The 20,962-nt window shown below is 32.6% G+C and overlaps 1 protein-coding gene across 1 annotated transcript in view; it reads left to right on the top strand.

Annotated features, from left to right (window-relative positions):
* LOC139514222 (adenylosuccinate synthetase isozyme 1-like) overlaps positions 1-20,741 on the top strand; it is a 118,525-nt gene extending 97,784 nt beyond the window's left edge. The window contains exon 13 of the mRNA XM_071303073.1: positions 16,173-20,741. Coding sequence (XP_071159174.1) covers positions 16,173-16,231 — 59 coding nt within the window. The 3' untranslated portion in view covers positions 16,232-20,741. The remainder of the gene's footprint in view (positions 1-16,172) is intronic.
* The last annotated feature ends 221 nt before the right edge of the window (positions 20,742-20,962 follow it).

Genomic DNA, 20,962 nt, shown 5'->3' with positions numbered 1-20,962 from the left:
TTTCACCTTAACAATTGGTATAGTCCATTTGAGTGAACCTTTAAAATTAGATTATTGAAAATTCTTTTTATTCAAGATAGGATAACAGTAGCAGTGGTGTAACCTATATGTTTTAAAAAAGTAATAGGCCTGGATGCTTCATATTGATACCATCTATGCAGATACCTAATATTGCAATGATTTGGTCTGTCATATAACACAAAATCCGTATCATATGCAGTATCATCCAGAGAAACCAATATCAGCCCGAGGGATGATATTGGTCAAGGGTGATACGGATTTTGTCATGTTTTATACACTTTTTCATATATTTTAACAAGAGTGTATATATGAACTGCTTTTTATACGGCCACAAAAATTTTTATGCGTCATATAATGCTATCATGTCTGCGTCGTCGTCCGAAGACACATTTAGTGTCTGGACAATAACTTTAGTTTTAGTGAATGCATCTCTATTAATTTTTACCAGAAGGTTCAAAAGCACTAAAGGAAGGTTGAGATTGATTTTGAGGGTTATGGTCCAAAAAGTTTAGGAATAAGGGGCCAAAAAGGGGCTTAAAATAAGCATTTTTGTAGTTTTCAAACAATAACTTAAGTTTCAGTGTATGAATCTATCTAAAATTATACCACAAGTTTCTATACCATGAAGGGATGGTTAGTATTGACTTAAGGGGATTATGGCTCAAAATGTTTTGGAATTGGGGGCAGGAAAGGGGAAAACTAGGTTTTTCTGGTCAATGGACAATTACTGTAAGACAATTAAAAAGCAGTGAAAGGGAGGTAATCAAAAAACATTTAGCATACAATTTTGGGGATGTTTGGATTTACCTCCCTTACACTACTTGTAAATTATATATAAAGAAATGTCAGGTTTTGGACAAATTGCAAAAAAAAGGGGTGTTGTAGTAGTTTTCAAATTTGTTTTCCCAAAGAGGTAGGGCCAATTTGTCGTGATTTTTTTTCACAGAAGGGCCAATTTCACTGTGGGTATGGTTGTCCTGCGAGAGAACGTTCTGTGCTGGTCCTGACGGGTGCTGGTGATCAATGAAAAAATGTAAACAAAGATGAAAATGATGAATTTTGACGTTTTCACTAATAAAAATTTGAAGAAAACAGTTGAGATTTTTCAATTTTGTTTCTTATGGGTTCATATGTAAACCATTAAAAAGTTGACCCTCTAAACTGTTTCAGTAAGCGTAACACAAAAATGCTCATTTTCAGAAAATCTAGAACTGAAAAAATAAAACAAAAATGCTCATAGAGTCCGCTTTCTATACCGCAATCCACACGACAAAATTATTTTGTGAAAAAAACATTGCAATTTATTAAAATTTAGCATTTTCTCAATTTATTCATGTCCTGATACTGTGCTGGTGGGTCCTGATATGGTGCTGGGGATTTTGGATAAGAAGTTGGTCATATTTGAAACAAATGTTAAAAATCAATATAATTGGGCAGGTAATTGTTGTCAATAGGATCTATGACTCCTATTTTAGCTCTTGTGCATCGATTTGGCTGGTTAATATGTGTTTTCAAATGATCGTAACTTGTAATACATAATTACATAAAAGGACAACATCTTTCGTCCAATATCAGATAACAATATATAGTATCTAAAATAAGAATAGTTTTATTAAGATATTAAATGCCCCTTACATTGATGCTTCATTAATGATCAAAGCCCATGCCGCAGACATGTTTGTTAGCGCTCCGCATATACCCCTCCCCACTTCCACCCAACCAACCCTCCTCATTTCCTCCTTCATTGTTACAGTGGTGTACCAACACAACAATTTATCACATAAAATAATAACACAAAGACACACATTATTGAACAACGAATGCTCGCAGGTACTGGAAGCTAGTTCAAAGCCGCATTTTCAACTAATAGATAAACCATGTTCTCATATACAAAAATCCCAATTGTGTCGATTAAAAAAGTCTCAAAACTTAAGTTGACATTTTAATGTTTGATGAAGCAGAACTTTAAAAGTGTGCAGTGAATCTTGTGCTCACAACAGTTATTGTCATTATTATGTTAACATAAGACTTATAAAGGAATTAAGAAGGTATCAAGAAATATTTTACAGTTCAATTTAATGATCATGAATGGAAGGAAATGGTAAGGAAGTTTACATAGGACAAAAAGAAATTGATAGTATTTTTTGGCGAAAGACTTAAACGCTTCTTTGCATTATATAGTACAGCTCTTCTATAAAAGCATGCAAAAAAAAACTTTGATTGACTTGCTTGCTATGTTTGCTTGGATGTTTTCAAACAATAGAAGTTTCAATACATACTGGGATTTGATTGGACAAATACAAACTGACAGGAATTGCAGTTAATGTTTATTGTCCAAACAAATTCTAGTATATAGTAAACAGACTACTTACCAGTCGTTTACAAACATCCAAACAATCATAGCAAGCAATTTGATCAATTGTTTGCTTTGCATATATTTATACAAGAGCTGTAAATTCTAAAAAAAAAAGTTGAAAAGAAGAGAGTTTTTTTAATGTCATGATTATCTGTCGCTTTCTAGATTTATGCTTACTAGCATTTATTTCAGATGACATGGACTCCTCACCCTGGTGACCCTGCTGCCTTTCATAGCTTTATCCGTATACATATATTAATAGATAAACAAAAGGCTGCAACTGGTATTTTTGTATTTAAAATGATTCGTTGTAACGAAAATATTTGTGGTAAATGGAAACTGTGAGGGTCAAAATCTTAAATTGCTTATAAATGTTGCTGGACCCAGTTTCGTTATTTGATCTGAATTTTCTGAAATGTGCAAGGTAGATAGACATTGGCCTTTTGATTTTTTTTACTCGGTAAGTTTTGCCCTAATTGGTTGAACTTTTTCAATATTAAAGCCGATTTCAATGAGTGTGTAGACAAAGGGAATATCTTTGGTTATCTTGCTTGCTAAACAGAAAAGTCATTGTTAGGTTATGTAAACTACCCTACATTAAGAGTAGACTAGTCCGACAAATGACACATCTTTCTGTCTGTAGGACCAGGCTACTTCGAAAGGAGGGTAGTATACCTTACCTAACAATAACTTCACGGTTTAGCTAACAAGCAAGCTAACCAAAGATATTACCCCTGCCTACATACTCAATGGAATAGGCTGTAACTAAAAACTCGAATACATTTAACAGACAGTGGTCAATATTGTTTTTCCTAGATTCACTCTTGAAAAATCATTTGGTAACATTTGGTAAATTAATTTCAGATTATATCTTTTTAGCTCACGTGTCCCGAAGGGCAAAAGTGAGCTTATGCCATCATTTGGCGTCCGTCGTCGTCTGTCGTCGTAAACTATTTCAAGAATCTTCTCCTCTGAAACTACTAGGCCAAATACTTCCAAACTTTAGCTGAATGTTCCTTAGGGTATCTAGTTAATAAATTGTATCAAAAGTTTTGATCTATCAACAAACATGGTCGCCAGTGCTAAAAATAGAACATAGGGGTCAAATGCAGTTTTTGGCTTATAACTCAAAAACCGAAGCATTTAGAGGAAATCTGACATGGGGGTAAAATTGTTCATTAGGTCAAGATCTATCTGCCCTGAAATTTTCAGATGAATCGGACAACCCGTTGTTGGGTTGCTGCCCTTGAATTGGAAATTTTAAGGAAATTTTGCTGTTTTTGGTTATTATCATGAATATTATTATAGGTAGAGATAAACTGTAAACAGCGAAAATGTTCAGCAAAGTAAGACCTAAAAATAAGTCAAATTACTGAAATGGTCAGTTGACCCCTTTAGGAGTTATTGCCCTTTATAGTCAATTTTTAACCATTTTTAGCTCACCTGGCCCAAAGGGCCAAGTGAGCTTTTCTCATCACTTGGCGTCCGTCGTCGTCGTCCGTTGTCGTCCTGCGTTAACTTTCACAAAAATCTTCTCCTCTGAAACTACTGGGCCAAATTTAACCAAACTTGGCCACAATCATCATTGGGGTATCTAGTTTAAAAAATTTGTCCGGTGACCCGGCCAACCAACCAAGATGGCCGCCATGGCTAAAAATAGAACATAGGGGTAAAATGCAGTTTTTGGCTTATAACTCAAAAACCAAAGCATTTAGAGCAAATCTGACATGGGGTAATATTGTTCAACAGGTCAAGATCTATCTGCCCTGAATTTTTCAGATGAATCGGACATTTCGTTGTTGGGTTGCTGCCCCTGAAATGGTAATTTTAAGGAAATTTTGCTGTTTTTGGTTATTATCTTGAATATTATTATAGATAGAGATAAACTGTAAACAGCAAAATGTTCAGCAAAGTAAGATCTACAAATAAGTCAACATGATCAAAATGGTCAGTTGACCACTTTAGGAGTTATTGCCCTTTATAGTCAATTTTTAACCATTTTTCGTAAATCTTAGTAATCTTTTAGAAAAATCTTCTCCTCTGAAACTACTGTGCCAAATTTAACCAAACTTAGCCATAATCATCATTGGGTATCTAGTTAAAAAAATGTGTCCGGTAACTCGGCCAACAAACCAAGATGGCCACCTTGGCTAAAAATAAAACATGGGGGTAAAATGCAGTTTTTGGCTTATAACTCAAAAACCAAAGCATTAAGAGCAAATCTGAGAGGAAGCAAAATTGTTGATCAGGTCACGATCTATCTGCCCTGAAATTTTCAGATGAATCGGATAATCGGTTGTTAGGTTGCTGCCCCTGAATTGGTAATTTTGAGGAAATTTTGCTGTTTTTTTGTTATTATCTTGAATATTATTATAGATAGAGATAAACTGTAAACAGCAATAATGTACAGCAAAGTAAGAACTAAAAATAAGTCAGTCTGACCAAAATAGTCAATTGATCTCCTAAGGAGTTATTGCCCTTCATAGTCAATTTTTAACAATTTTCTTAAAATTTGAAGATTTTCAATAACATTTTCCACAGAAAGTACTGTTATAGATAGAGATAATTGTAAGCAGCAAGAATGTTTAGTAAAGTAAGATCTACAAACACATCACCATCACCAAAACACAATTTTGTCATGAATCCATCTGTGTCCATTGTTTAATATTCACATGGACCAAGGTGAGCGACACAGGCTCTTTAGAGCCTCTAGTTCATAAATCTTAGTTATCTTTTACAAAAATCTTCTCCTCTGAAACTACTGGGCCAAATTGAACTAAACTTGGCCACAACCATCATTAGGGTATCTAGTTTGACAATTGTGTCCGGTGACCTGGCCAACCAACCAAAATGGACGCCATGGCTAAAAATAGAACATAGGGGTAAAATGCAGTTTTTGGCTTTATAACTCAAAAACCAAAGCATTTAGAGCAAATCTGACATGGGGTTAAATTGTTTATCAGGTCAAGATCTATCTGCCCTGAAATTTTCAGATGAATTGGACAACCCATTGTTGGGTTGCTCCCCTGAATTGGTAATTTTAAGGAAATTTTTCTGTTTTGGTTATCTTGAATATTATTATAGATAGAGATAAACTGAAAATAGCAATAATGTTCAGCAAAGTTAGATTTACAAATAAGTCAACATGACCGAAATGGTCAGTTGACCCCTTTAGGAGTTATTGCCCTTTATAGTCAATTTTTAACCATTTTTCATAAATCTTAGTAATCTTTTACAAAAATCTTCTCCTCTGAAATTACTGGGCCAAATTAATCCAAACTTGGCCACAATCATCTTTTGGGTATCTAGTTTAAAAAATGTGTCCGGTGACCCGGCCATCCAAACAAGATGGCTGCCACGGCTAAAAGTAGAACATAGGGGTAAAACGTCAAAAACCAAAGCATTAAGATCAAATCTGACTGTAGTTGAATTGTTTATCAGGTCAAAATCTATCTGCCCTGAAATATTCAGATGGATCGGACGACACGTTGCTAGGTTGCCTCCCCTGAATTGGTAATTTTACGGAAATTTTGCAGTTTTTAGCTCATCTTTCCTAAAAGGAAATGTGAGCTAAATTGCTTTTCTCATCACTTGGCGTCTGTCGTCGTTAACAATTTTTCAAACATCTTCTCCTCTGAAACTACTGAATGGATTTGGATGAAACTTAGCATGATTGTTCCTTAGATTATCCTGCACAAAATTTGTGCTTCGATTTTTGATACGTCAAAAAACATGGCCGCCGTTACTTAAAATAGAACATAGGGGTCAAATGCAGTTTTTGGCTTATATCTCAAAAACTATAGCATTTAAATCAAATCTGACATGGGGTAAAAATGTTCATTAGGTCAAGATCTATCAGCCCTGAAATTTTCAGATGAATCAAACAACCCATTGTTGGGTTGCTGCCACTTAATTGGTAATTTTAAGGAAATTTTGCAGTTTTTGGTCATTATATTGAATATTATTATAGATAAAGATAAACTGTAAACAGCAAAAATGATCAGCAAAGTAAGATCTACAAATAAGTTTTATATGACCAAAATTGTCAATTGACCCCTTGAGGGGTTATTGTCCTTTAATGACAATTTTTCACAATTTGTTCATCATATTTGCTAACTTTAAAAAAATTTCTTCTCTAAAACTACTCATCCAAATTCAACCAAACTTCATTTGAATGATCAGTAGGGTGTAGAAAATAAAGTTTGTGTTTTATTTTCTATTTCGTCAAAAAACATGGCCAAAGGCATTGTTTGCCAGGTGAGCGATTCAGGCTCTTGAGAGCCTCTTTCAATTGCGGACGCCAAGACAATACATGAACCTCACACGACCCCTCGACACAGGTGAGCTTATATATGATCTTATAGCGATTCGGGTTGATAACTAGTTGAAATTAAGCCAGTTTTGAGTGTGTGTAGATTTGTATTGTTTTAAACTGTTGTGACCAATGTAGGTGTTTAATCTAAGAATTTCTTTTTTAAACTTATATACTTGTTTTATACTCAATTGGTAGTATGAAGCTACGAGGTATTTTAATTTTTGAAATTGACATATTCTAGTCTGCCCTTTCATAAAATAGTGATTTTTTTTTGTGTTCTATCGAACTTTCGAAAAAAAAATACCGGATATGTTCAGAAAAAAAAATTATGATGAAAAAATCTTACAGATACAGCAAGTGGTTCTTAACAGCTATAAGATACATTTTTCTTTTAAAATACAACTTTTAAATCTTACGGGAAACTATTCCAAGCTTAAAACTTTCACTGTAACCTCGCTCTAACTTATCCCCCATTCCCCCCAAAAAAAACCAAACAAACAAACCCGCAATACTATTGTCATTCTTATAGTCAGCACTAAACATTTTTATTTTATGGGTTATTGTTGAAGATCGTACGATGACGTATGGTTGTTAACACATACTTCCTTTGGTTTCTTATGGAAAGGAGTAGGTTCAGTAAGACCCCTTTTTGGCCAAAAAATCTTGAATATTATTATAGATAGAGATAAACTGAAAATAGCAATAATGTTCAGCAAAGTTAGATTTACAAATAAGTCAACATGACCGAAATGGTCAGTTGACCCCTTTAGGAGTTATTGCCCTTTATAGTCAATTTTTAACCATTTTTCATAAATCTTAGTAATCTTTTACAAAAATCTTCTCTGAAATTACTGGGCCAAATTAATCCAAACTTGGCCACAATCATCTTTTGGGTATCTAGTTTAAAAAATGTGTCCGGTGACCCGGCCATCCAAACAAGATGGCTGCCACGGCTAAAAGTAGAACATAGGGGTAAAACGTCAAAAACCAAAGCATTAAGATCAAATCTGACTGTAGTTGAATTGTTTATCAGGTCAAAATCTATCTGCCCTGAAATATTCAGATGGATCGGACGACACGTTGCTAGGTTGCCTCCCCTGAATTGGTAATTTTACGGAAATTTTGCAGTTTTTAGCTCATCTTTCCTAAAAGGAAATGTGAGCTAAATTGCTTTTCTCATCACTTGGCGTCTGTCGTCGTTAACAATTTTTCAAACATCTTCTCCTCTGAAACTACTGAATGGATTTGGATGAAACTTAGCATGATTGTTCCTTAGATTATCCTGCACAAAATTTGTGCTTCGATTTTTGATACGTCAAAAAACATGGCCGCCGTTACTTAAAATAGAACATAGGGGTCAAATGCAGTTTTTGGCTTATATCTCAAAAACTATAGCATTTAAATCAAATCTGACATGGGGTAAAAATGTTCATTAGGTCAAGATCTATCAGCCCTGAAATTTTCAGATGAATCAAACAACCCATTGTTGGGTTGCTGCCACTTAATTGGTAATTTTAAGGAAATTTTGCAGTTTTTGGTCATTATATTGAATATTATTATAGATAAAGATAAACTGTAAACAGCAAAAATGATCAGCAAAGTAAGATCTACAAATAAGTTTTATATGACCAAAATTGTCAATTGACCCCTTGAGGGGTTATTGTCCTTTAATGACAATTTTTCACAATTTGTTCATCATATTTGCTAACTTTAAAAAAATTTCTTCTCTAAAACTACTCATCCAAATTCAACCAAACTTCATTTGAATGATCAGTAGGGTGTAGAAAATAAAGTTTGTGTTTTATTTTCTATTTCGTCAAAAAACATGGCCAAAGGCATTGTTTGCCAGGTGAGCGATTCAGGCTCTTGAGAGCCTCTTTCAATTGCGGACGCCAAGACAATACATGAACCTCACACGACCCCTCGACACAGGTGAGCTTATATATGATCTTATAGCGATTCGGGTTGATAACTAGTTGAAATTAAGCCAGTTTTGAGTGTGTGTAGATTTGTATTGTTTTAAACTGTTGTGACCAATGTAGGTGTTTAATCTAAGAATTTCTTTTTTAAACTTATATACTTGTTTTATACTCAATTGGTAGTATGAAGCTACGAGGTATTTTAATTTTTGAAATTGACATATTCTAGTCTGCCCTTTCATAAAATAGTGATTTTTTTTTGTGTTCTATCGAACTTTCGAAAAAAAAATACCGGATATGTTCAGAAAAAAAAATTATGATGAAAAAATCTTACAGATACAGCAAGTGGTTCTTAACAGCTATAAGATACATTTTTCTTTTAAAATACAACTTTTAAATCTTACGGGAAACTATTCCAAGCTTAAAACTTTCACTGTAACCTCGCTCTAACTTATCCCCCATTCCCCCCAAAAAAAACCAAACAAACAAACCCGCAATACTATTGTCATTCTTATAGTCAGCACTAAACATTTTTATTTTATGGGTTATTGTTGAAGATCGTACGATGACGTATGGTTGTTAACACATACTTCCTTTGGTTTCTTATGGAAAGGAGTAGGTTCAGTAAGACCCCTTTTTGGCCTCAAAATATAGCAGTTTTAGAAAATTATGAAAATGTAATCGTTTAGATATTTATTGCAAAGTAGAATGCTTCTGCTACATAAATATGGGCTGTGTTTGACAAAACAATGCACATATATCGGGTACTAGCATCATTAAGTCATGCTAAATTACTGTCTTCACAATTGTAGCATTTTAGTTAAATTTTAGACGGTTTCCGTCTGAAATGAAAGTGGCCGCATTAGTGTTCATTCATAATATTGGAATGTAAGTTGTATTTGATGATAATACATAATATATATAAAGGTTGAGGATGAACACGGATGCGGCCACTTTCATTTTTGACAAAAACCATCTGAAAAGTGATGATTTTTGGCATATTTGATAGATTTTTCATATTTAAGCTTGAATCGGGGCGTTTTAAATGACTTATTAGGTTAAAATCTTCCCCATTAACTAATTGAATCAATTGAAATAGACACTTAAGTGTTTAGAAAGTGTCTAAAATCTTTCGTTAGATGAACTTGAAAATTGAGGCACTTACCAGACCTACTCCTTTGTCCATTGACAACAAACATACCACATCATCTACTTTATATAAGTATTGTATAAATTACAACGTATTTTGACGACCTTGCAAAATGATCGTAATCCCGAAAATTGTAAACATATTTTCTTATCTTAAAAGGGGGCAAGAAGGGTTCCATTAACAGGCCAATAAATAAGATTACAGTTAATTTAAAAAAAAACAAAAAAAACAAAAAAAACAGGGGTGTTTTTTCTCTCATAATAACAGAAACAGATTCACAACAATGTCAATTTCAAGAAAACAGACAATAGTTAATTAGTCAATAACAGTACAGCATCAATGATCTTGAATGTATGACACTTTTAACTAAAATATAAAGGCACAGAACTAGGACATAGGAGCACAGAACCAGGACCGTTTTTCTTATCACCAGCACAGCGTCAGGACAATTCCGTTTAACGAACTTGCACGACTTTTGCAATATAATATTGTTGTAATATACTTTGCATGGTACTTATGACGCATCAGAGAAAAATTAAGCAACAAAACAGTCTTTTTATTGCCGTTCTGATACAATGTAAACAAACCCACCAGCACCTGACAGGACCCACCAGCACCTGACAGGACCAAATCACCAACACAGAACGTTCTCTCGCAGGACAACCATACCCACCGTGAATTTCAAAAAGTGCCCACAGAATAGAATTTACTATAAAAACAAAAAATAAAAATGCTTTTTGATCAATATCTTGATTTACATATATTATGATATGTGTGATAAATAGTTAATTTAACCCTCAAAGAGGATGAAAGTCCAATATGCGGAATTTATGGTGATTTTAGGTGGGGAAAACAGGGAATCCCCCCAGAAGGACATTTCAAACCAAAAAAAAAGTTATGTTTTTTGTGACTGTTGTAATTTATACTACTTTTTCCCTCAAAAATGAAATTGGTTTGGTGTCATGGTGTGTCCTTATTACATAAAAAACAACTTTTAATAAAAAAAATTGTAACATCGCTAAAATGTACTGATAAAGCTCCTAAATAAGACTGTATAACCAAGCGTTGCTGTGGCTCCATCAGTAGAGCATAGAACTACTAATCATAGACTTTTTTGAAGATAAGGTTCAAATCTTGCTTAGACTTTTTGCATTTTTATACGCCCGTCGTCTTTATACGGGACGTATTATGGTATACCGTTGTCCATCCGTCTGTCCGTCCATGTCCATGAAACTTTGGTGAATTGTTTATATCTATTGATGTAAGCTCCCTTTCAATTTTAATAAATATCTGATTTTAAGTTTTGGATTTATGGGGCTTTATTCATAAAAAAAAAGGGGGATTTTCAACACTTCGGACAATAACTCAAAAAGGCTTTCACCACTGTCCATGAAACTTAAGTGAATTGTTTATATCTATTGAAGTAAGCTCCCTTTCGTTTTTTTTTAATTTTAGATTTTAAGTTTTGAATTTATGGGGCTTTATTCATAAAAAAAAGGGGGATTTTCAACACTTCAGACAATAACTCAAAAAGGCTTTCACCAATGTCCATAAAACTTTGTTGAATTGTTTATATCTATTGATGTAAGCTCCCTTTCAATTTTTATAAATTTCAGATTTTAAGTTTTGGATTTATGGGGCTTTATTCATAAAAAAAAAAGGGGGATTTTCAACATTTCGGACAATAACTCAAAAAGGCTTTCACCAATGTCCATGAAACTTTGGTGAATTGTTTATATCTATTGATGTAAGCCCTCTTTCAATTTTTATAAATTTCAGATTTTACATTTCTGTGTTATGAATTTTTATGCTTAAAAAATGGGGGATTTTCCAATTTTGGGACAATAACTAACACTTTCACAAAATTTTATGCAACTTTGATAAATTGTTTATATCTATTGACATAAGCTCCCTTTCCATTTTTATAAATTTTAGATTTTACGTTTTCTCAAGTAATGAATTTTTATACTTAAAAAGGGGGATTTTATGAAACTTTGGTGAATATATTAATGTAACATCCCTTTTGATTTGTATATATATTTCTAGTTGATCATATAAATTCATTTAAAGCATAAAAGACCAGTTAAAAGAGCAACGGGCGTATCATGCGCTAAAGCGCAGCCCTTTATTTGTGTTGTTATATTAAATTTTAATGTTTCTATCATATTTTCGGATGTTGGCTTAATTCATAGTCATTCTGATTCATTTTGACTTCATAGTATACTAGTATATCATTTTATTAAAGAAAAAATAATGTATGGCTTATTGTGTGCATTCCCATGACTGTAATACTCTTGGTCTGAGACCACAATTATTTCGTAGTGCATTTCTTTTAGAACATAAATGAAAATTAAAAAAATTCCACCTGCGCTTTCTCAATGAAATTTTTACAGTGTGTTGTACTACTTTTAGGACAAATTATATCAAAATTATAGAAAACTTCATCTGCTCTAACTCAAAATATGGACAATTTTATGTTTAGGGCGTCTTGAAATCTTTTGACAGCTTCTGAAGTGCTAATTTTTATCGTTATTCAGCTGGACCAAATCACTACTTTCCTTTAAAAATTTGGGACCCAAATTTTTTTACAGTGTAATTTCACCCCCTTTCTTGCAGTTTGAGGCATTAAACATGGAGAAATAAATTTGGAAGGGGTATAAAAATTAATGGCAAGTAACCCACTGTCAACACTATATTCGTGAACAATGAAAATCAAGGGACGACAATTGTGGTCTCGGACCAATTAGGATAGAAAGAGTTGACAAATCTTTAAAAAACTTGGTATGACCAAAGTTTAAAGACCAAACAGCCTATTCATTTCTACCAGTGATTTTTCCTTAAAATTTTGTGTGAAGGTATTTCGTGATTTGAGGGAAAAAATATGATGAAAAAAATTGTGGGTCACCGACTTAGTTTTGTCACTATAGCAACCTCAATTTTGTGTTTTCCCGAATATTAACAAAACATTTGCTTGTCTTCTTTCTTCAGAACATTGCATCTGAAGTCATAGTACAAACTTTCCTTGCTGGTGCACTTTTTGAAAAAAAATCACAAATTGGCATTTGAACCCCACATTTAAATTTTCAAGAATAACAACTATATTCACCTACTTTATTATCCGGTAATACAAGAGATTAAATACATGTATCAGTATCAGATCTTATGATGTTGTTGCCCAACAAAATCAGCAACAACAACATTAACCTTCAGAAACACCATCCGTCGGAATGGAAAGTTGTTTAAAATAACCTTTCACACCGCTTTTGTTATGAAATAAAATTGAGAAAGGAAATGGGGAATGTGTCAAAGCGACAACAACCTGACCATAGAGCAGACAACAGCCAAAGGCCACCAATGGGTCTTCAATGTAGCGAGAATTCCAGCACCCGTAGATGTCCTTCAGTTGGCCCCTAAAAATATGTATACTAGTACAATGATAACGGACGTCATACTAAACTCCAAATTATACACAAGAAACTTAAATTAAAAATCATACAAGACTTACTAAGAGGCTCCTGACTTGGGACAGGCGCAAAATTGTGGCGGGGTTAAACATGTTTATGAAATCTCAACCCTCCCCCTATACCTCTAGCCAATGTAGAAAAGTAAACGCATAACAATGCGCACATTAAAATTCAGTTCAAGAGAAGTCTGAGTCCGATGTCAAAAGATGTAACAAAAGAAAATAAATAAAATGACAATAATTCATAAATAACAACAGACTACTAGCAGTTAACTGACATGCCAGCTCCAGACCTCAATTAAACTGATTGAAAGATTATGTCTTCATCATATGAATATCAGGCACAATCCCTCCTGTTAGGGGTTTAGTATCATACTATCATAAAATATATGAGAAGAACATAACCCGTGTCATGCCAATAACTGTTTTAAAAAAAAAAATGTGTTTAGTTCCGATGCAAAGATATAAATGAATCAATTCTGTTTTGTCCTCTGTCCCTCATTAGGAAAATTATTGAAAATAACAAAATGAAGGATGGCACTGACTAACTTGCATATTATTTGACTATATCAGACTAGATGTCAATTTCAGAAGTTTGCCGTAACGTACTCATTCGCTACTGTTTACAGACGGAAACATAAAAGATCATAAAAGCATGGACGGACTTCTTTATACCATTATGTTTTCCGACTAAGTCGAACGTATAGGAATTATTTCATCGAGTTTGTGAATTCATTATTTCTGAATATTTAAGATATAAGGAAATTAAAATCATAGGTATAATATATGAATTAAAGTTTTTGATTTTAAAACGTTATATATCTACTATAAAACACAATCCATGTTATTACTATCTCACATGTTTTGAATAAACAAGACAGTAAATATAAAAAACAAAAAGTTTTTAATTCAAAAATTAATTTTAAAATAATTTTCCGTTGTGTGTACAAAGTAAGATTTCTCCAACAGGATAAAATATTATAAATCTAAATTGCTCATTTTGAAATTGAAACAAAGAAAAGGTTGTTGCCGGCATTGAAAATCGAAATTTGTTTTCAATCTTTCGGGTCATAGTTGTAGCTAAATGAAAGGGAGAGATTTTTTGTTGGATATTATTCTTGGCGCAATTGTTTTTGTCATAACTTAAATTTACAACAATTTTAGTTTTAAACACAGAAAATTTAATTTTAATTCACATTCGCTGAGTATTGATTATATTAATTTATTGATATTTTTTACCTTACAGCTAATTTCCTAATGCATGTAGGGTAAAACTTTAAGCTATAAAGGCTATTAAACTCATACAAAATGCTTATTACAACAAAATACAGATCCAGTTTGATTTTTGGTGGTACATGTATATAGCTTTAACTGTTCTAGAGTTATGCCCCTTTCTTTATAAATGGAAAAATTCAGCTCTCTAACTTTAGTTTGCCCCAACCAAATGTTATGAGACTTATACACAATTGTTATTAAGGGCATACAATACAGTTTTGATCCTGTATTTACAAGTTATTGAAAATTTGCATATAGACTATTTGTTACCTGATTAAATCAAATATGTAATAAAAAATATACCTTCATGTGCTACTTTTTGAGTTAAACAAGGTCGAAATTTTGTATATTTGCTCAAAATTCGGATTTGTTGCCGTATTTTCTCTTTCGAAAGAAAGCCATAACTTTTTTTGTTTTTGAAGATAAACACAAATTGGTTTTTTTTTGTTAAATAATTTGTAATTTTTGTATTTTATAAGTATCTTAAAAATTTATGCATTTTTTATTCAGAAATAACTCATATTTATCAAATGGTCATGAATTGAGAAAAAAACGTCATTTTTTGCTGTATATTTATCAAAATTTTAAAAAATGCACTATTTACAGTTTAATAAAATTTGGTCCACATAATATTCCTGCAAAATGAAACAAAATGTAATTTTAAAAAATAGGGGTGCATGCACTGGTTTTCAAATTAAATCAGTTTGAATGATAAAAATCAGTCGAAAAATGCATCTTTTGCCGATATGTCACAGTTTGACATCTCGAAAATAACATTTTATGTTAGCAACGTCATTACCTCCCCTGTAATTGTATCGTATGCCCTTAAGACAAAATCAGATCAAGTACAAATTTGGATAACCTGACTTTTACTGTTATTCAGTTATGTCCCATTATATTAAACTTTATATGATATGCAAGCAAGGGCATGATTCCACATTTATATCTTTCAATAATTATTTTTTCTATAACACCATTTTGCAAATACACCCGTAATTTTTATAGGCCTGTTAAAATTTTGACTGGATATATTATGGTATACAAATATGTCCTGTCCATCTGTCCGAGAGAGAGTTCACATGCTTAAAACTTGACACACTTCTGAGTTTCTGAGTTATATTAATCTAAATATCTGTATACTTTTTGGGGATGATTAAAAAAATTATTTTGAGTTTTTTGTAAAAAAAAAAAAAAGGAAAAAAAAAGAGGGGATTTCACATGTGGCATTTTATCTCAGAAACTATTTATGATTATTGCAAAAAACTTCGCACACAAGACAACATGCATATCATGCGCTTGTGGCACAGATGTTTATTTTTTTTGTTTCTTAATTAAAAAGTAATAAATAATGGTTAAATGTACCGACAATTTTACCTGTTTTAAATGACGATTGTTATAGTAACACTTATTGTATTTTGTTTGTAGGCTTAGGTTGAATATATATCTATCAAATGTTTGCATAAGTTGCAAACACCCATTCAACCATGGTAAGTGACAGGAACCATGTCTGAGATTGTCAACCATGGTTCAATTTTGAAAGTGGTCAATGCAAAATCTAGAAAAATGCCACTAAATATTTGAAATATACGAGAAATTTTAAGAACTTGAAAATAATTTTCAGAATTGTATATGTATGATGTGTTTGTTTTTTATTTATTTTTATTTTTTTTCAGTTAAATGGATTGGTGTAGGACAAGCCAGAGAATCCATTATAGAAGTAGATCAGATATAACAGATTTAATCGGATGAAAGATGTTGATATTTTTATAGAGGGTTTTACTCCAATTAGTTCTGATATATTTTAATACATTTTTTATTTAGGTTTTTATGATTGGGATGCTTATATTGTAATTTGCTTTAAATTCTTGTACTGTGTAATAAAGTCCCTGCAGAAGGATGTTTGTGCCCTATACTTTTCAATTTGTCCATCTATCAACAATGTTTGTAAACTCAAAAACTCCGGAAGATATGGAAGGAAGCCAATAAATTTTGCTCTGGTTTTTATACAAACGCAAAATTTTTAAAAAATTTGGTCGTATATTGGTATAATGTTGTCAGCGTCGTCAGCTTCGTCCGAAAAAGGACGGTTTCTGGATGATAACTTTAGTATCAGTGAATAGAAATCAATAAAATTTTAACACAATGTTTATAACCACAAAAGGAAGGTTGGGATTGAGTTTTGGGGTTATGGTCCCAAGGGTTTAGGAATTAGGGGCTCAAAGGGGACCAAAACAAGCATTTATCTAGTTTCAGGCCAATAAGTTGTGTATAATTATGTGTTTCAATTGCTCTGAAATTGTACCACAATGTTTAATACCATTAAGTAGAAGGTTGGGATTTATTTTAAAAGTTATGGGGCAAACAGTCTAGGAATATTGGGCCAAAAAAAAGGATTTTTGTAGTTTTGGGACAATAACATATGTATAATTGTATGGATCTCTCTGACATTGTACCACAAGGTTCCATATAACAAAGGGAAGGCTTGGATTCAGTTTGGGGTGATTATCCCTGAATATTAAGAAATTAGGGGCCATAAAGAAGCATTTTGTACAGACAATAACTTGTCTCTCTGAAATTATATTACAAGGTTTCTTACTAGAAAGGAAAGGCTGGAATTGAGTTTTGGGGTTCTTACTTCAAGGGGGGTTTCTATAAGTGTGGGGCCAAAAAAAGGGGCCAGAATAATAATTTTTGTAGTTTTCAGACAATAACTTGTGTTAAAGTATATAAATCTCTCTGAAATTATACCACAAGTTTCCATACTACAAAAGGATGGTAATGGGGGGTTATGGCTCAAATCATTAAGCAATTAAGGGCAAAAAAGGAGGAAAACATGGGTTTTTCTGGTTAAAGGACAATTTAGACAATTTAAAAGCAGTGAAGGGGAGGTAATCCAATAAATATTTAAAGAACACTGTTTAATATATATTTTTGATTACTTGATTACCTCCCTTACATTGATTGAAAATTATGTATTAAGAAATAATGATTGTCTTGAGATGTGTAGCTGTCAATGGGGGTGGGGGCGGCAGGAGGTGGGGGGTAAAAATATTCTCATTTCAGATTTCAGTAAATAAAAAGAATTTTTCTTCAAATTTTTGGAAAGTTTGGAACTTGTTCTAAATCTTTCCTTAGGCACCAGCCTCCCTAACAACACGACTGGTTAGCTACTACAACTAACTGTATTCACACTGAAATATAGTTTTCTCATGTATTAGCACATAATACACATATAAATTGTGAGAAAATGAATATATTTTTGGAGCAGTTCAAGAATGTATCTCATGTATTAGCACAAAATACACATATAAATTGTGAGAAAATGAGTATATTTTTGGAGCAGTTCAAGAATGTATGTCATTTAGGTGTGTTGATGTGCTGGCTTTTTTTTTTTAAAGCATTTTGATTAGGTAATTGAGTATTGAAACAATACTAGTATGATTGACACTGTCATTATCACCAATTCTAATATGACATGCTTCTTTCGCTTTGTGAACAAACCCATGCTCTAAATCCAATAAAATTTGTTTGCACATGTGTATATTGACTTCTTCAGATTAATGAATTTTTAACCGGATTTTTGTGACAAAAATGTTGGTTATTGATTTGGGGATGTACGGCGGGCGGGCGGCAATCAAATGTTGTCCGTGCATTTACGCATGAACCATTCAACCAAAGCTTTTAAAATTATAATATGTTGTTACTGACAACTAAATGAAGGTCAAGTTCAATAATGGCGATTTTGACTTTTACCATTAAGGAGTTATGGTTCTTGAAAGATTGAAAAATGGAGTTTCCAGTCGTGTCCGTGCATTTACGCATGAACTGTTCTACCTAAGCTTCCCAAATTTTAATAAGTTGTTACTGATGACAAAATGGAGGTCAAGTTCAATAATGGCGATTTTGACTTTTACCGTTCAGGAGTTATGGTTTTGAAAGATTGAAAAGTGGAGTTTCCAGTCGTGTCCCTGCATTTACGCATGAACTGTTCTACCTAAGCTTCCAAAATTTTATTATGTTGTTACTGATGACAAAATGGAGGTCAAGTTCAATAATGACGATTTTGACTTTTACAGTTCAGGAGTTATGGTTCTTGAAAGATTGAAAAATGGTGTTTCCAGTCGTGTCCGTGCATTTACAAATGAACTGTTTTACCAAAGCTCCCAAATTTTAATATGTTGTTACTGATGACAAAATAGAGGTCAAGTTCAATAATGACGATTTAGACTTTTACCGTTCAGGAGTTATGGTTCTTGAAAGATTGAAAAATGGTGTTTCCAGTCGTGTCCATGCATTTTCTCATGAACCATTCAACCAAAGCTTTTGAAATTTTTATATGTTGTTACTGATGGCAAATTAGAGGTCAAGTTCAATAATGACGATTTTGAATTTTACCGTTCAGGAGTTATGGTTCTTGAAAGATCAAAAAATGGCGTTTCCATTCACGTTGTTGCATTTACTCATGAACCATTCAATCTAAGCTTTTCAAATTTTAAGATGTTGATACTGATGACAAAATGGAGGTCAAATTTGATATTGACGATTTTCACTTTCACCATTCATCAGTAATGGTTCTTGTGATATTGCCAGGACACAAATAAATATTAATAAATCCGGTTTGCTGTCATTGTGACAGCCTCTTGTATCAAATTATCATGCAGTTAATATATTTCCTTAACTTTAAAACACTTTCAAACTCTTAAATGGTGCACATGATGTTACTAATTCATTTATTATGACTGTAATGTGTTGCATTTTGAAATTGACCTATTAGACCTAGATACGACAACCCTTCATGCTGGCTGTTCAAACTCCTTCCTCTGAAAAATCACAGTACCAGCCGTTTGCTTCTTTACAAACAAAAAAGGGAGGTTCATGGTAGAGCATACTCAAAAACCTTTGCTGTGTCAACTATTTAATCACAATTAAAATTCAGAGCTGTACAAAGCTTGAATGTTGTGTCCATACTTGTCTCAATTGTTCAGGGTTCGACCTCTGCGGAAGTATAAAGCTGCACCCTGCGAAGCATCTGGTTACATGTTAAACATTGATGTGCATATTATTTTTTATAAAAATCAGGCCATAAGTTTTGGGAGTACTTTGATATTATTTATTAATCACAATTTTGAGAAACACCTTTTTTGTGCTAATATGGTTTTTTTTGTGGTTTTTTGTTCCTTTATTTTTTAGGTTGGAGAATTGTAATTAGACTATTTTTTTCTTGTCTAAATAAAAAAAATCACAAAATGTACTTCTGTGATAGTATTGCAATAAAAATTGATTACTATGGTAAATTGATTCCCAGTTTCAAAGGACAATTTTCTCATTTCTGCAAAATTTGGCCTGGATTTCAATTTCATCATGAAATATCACAAAGTTTACAATTTGGTTTTAAAATAGTCATTTCAAAAGCCTAACTGCTAGGTAAACAAATTTCTTGATGAAAGTATAGGCTTCAAAGTCAACACATAATGAAGTGTATTAAAACACAACGATTTTTTGGAAAACTTGGGTTACAATCTGCGACTAAAGGTGCTAACGTTTATATTGAATCCCTAAAGTCAAACATGGATTAGGACTGGTGATTATGCTAAAAACTGTCATATTAAAATTAGGGAAAAATTGGCCCAAAACTGATGTTAAAAAAAATAATAATACATGGTTATACAATTAAGTGGTCATAACTATATATTTTAAGATGTGGGTTTCCAAAAGAACTTATTTGTATTTAAGTAAAGTTTTTGCTTCAATCAATCTCAAACTTTGAAAAGCATTTTTGTTTGGTTGCATTGCAACAATAATTGTTTTAAAGATTTAAAATGCTATTCAAACCGATTTCTAGTGTCAAGTTTTAAGTTAAAAGTTTGTATAAGTTTTAGAAATTTTAATCACAAATTTTGAGAATTTTGAAAATTTGTTCTAGATGCTATTGCAAATTGATTTCCTTTGTCCTAAATTACTCATTGATCACCCTTTATGAAATGGCTTTCCTTATTGCCTAACAATATGGTAGTCGCCTAAAGATTTTATAAAACTTGACCCTATTAGATATACAAATGTATTGAGGTGTTTGTATCAGAATTAATTATTTGATTATGTGCCTCACACTAAAACTGTGCAGTATCATAAGTTTTCTAGTTTTACTTTTACCTCAATTTTCATGATAGTATATGTATGTGGTATCAATTATGTCTACTTTCTTCAATAAAATATGAAGCTATAGAATAAAAGCAACAGTAGTATACCGCTGTTCGAAATTCATAAATCGCTTGAAAAAAAAACCTAAATCTGGGTTACGAACTAAAACTGAGAGAAAGGCATCAAATATAAGAGAACTACGACACAACAGAAACACTACATTAAAATGTAACACACACAGAAACACACTAATATAAAAATGGCCATTTTCCTGACTTGGTTCAGGACATTTTAAGAAAAAAAATAGTGGGTTGAACCTGGTTTT

This window comes from Mytilus edulis, chromosome 3, assembly GCF_963676685.1.
Source record: "Mytilus edulis chromosome 3, xbMytEdul2.2, whole genome shotgun sequence".
NCBI lineage: Eukaryota > Metazoa > Mollusca > Bivalvia > Mytilida > Mytilidae > Mytilus > Mytilus edulis.
Note: the sequence above shows the minus strand (reverse complement) of the source record. Positions and strands in the feature narration are given on the sequence as shown.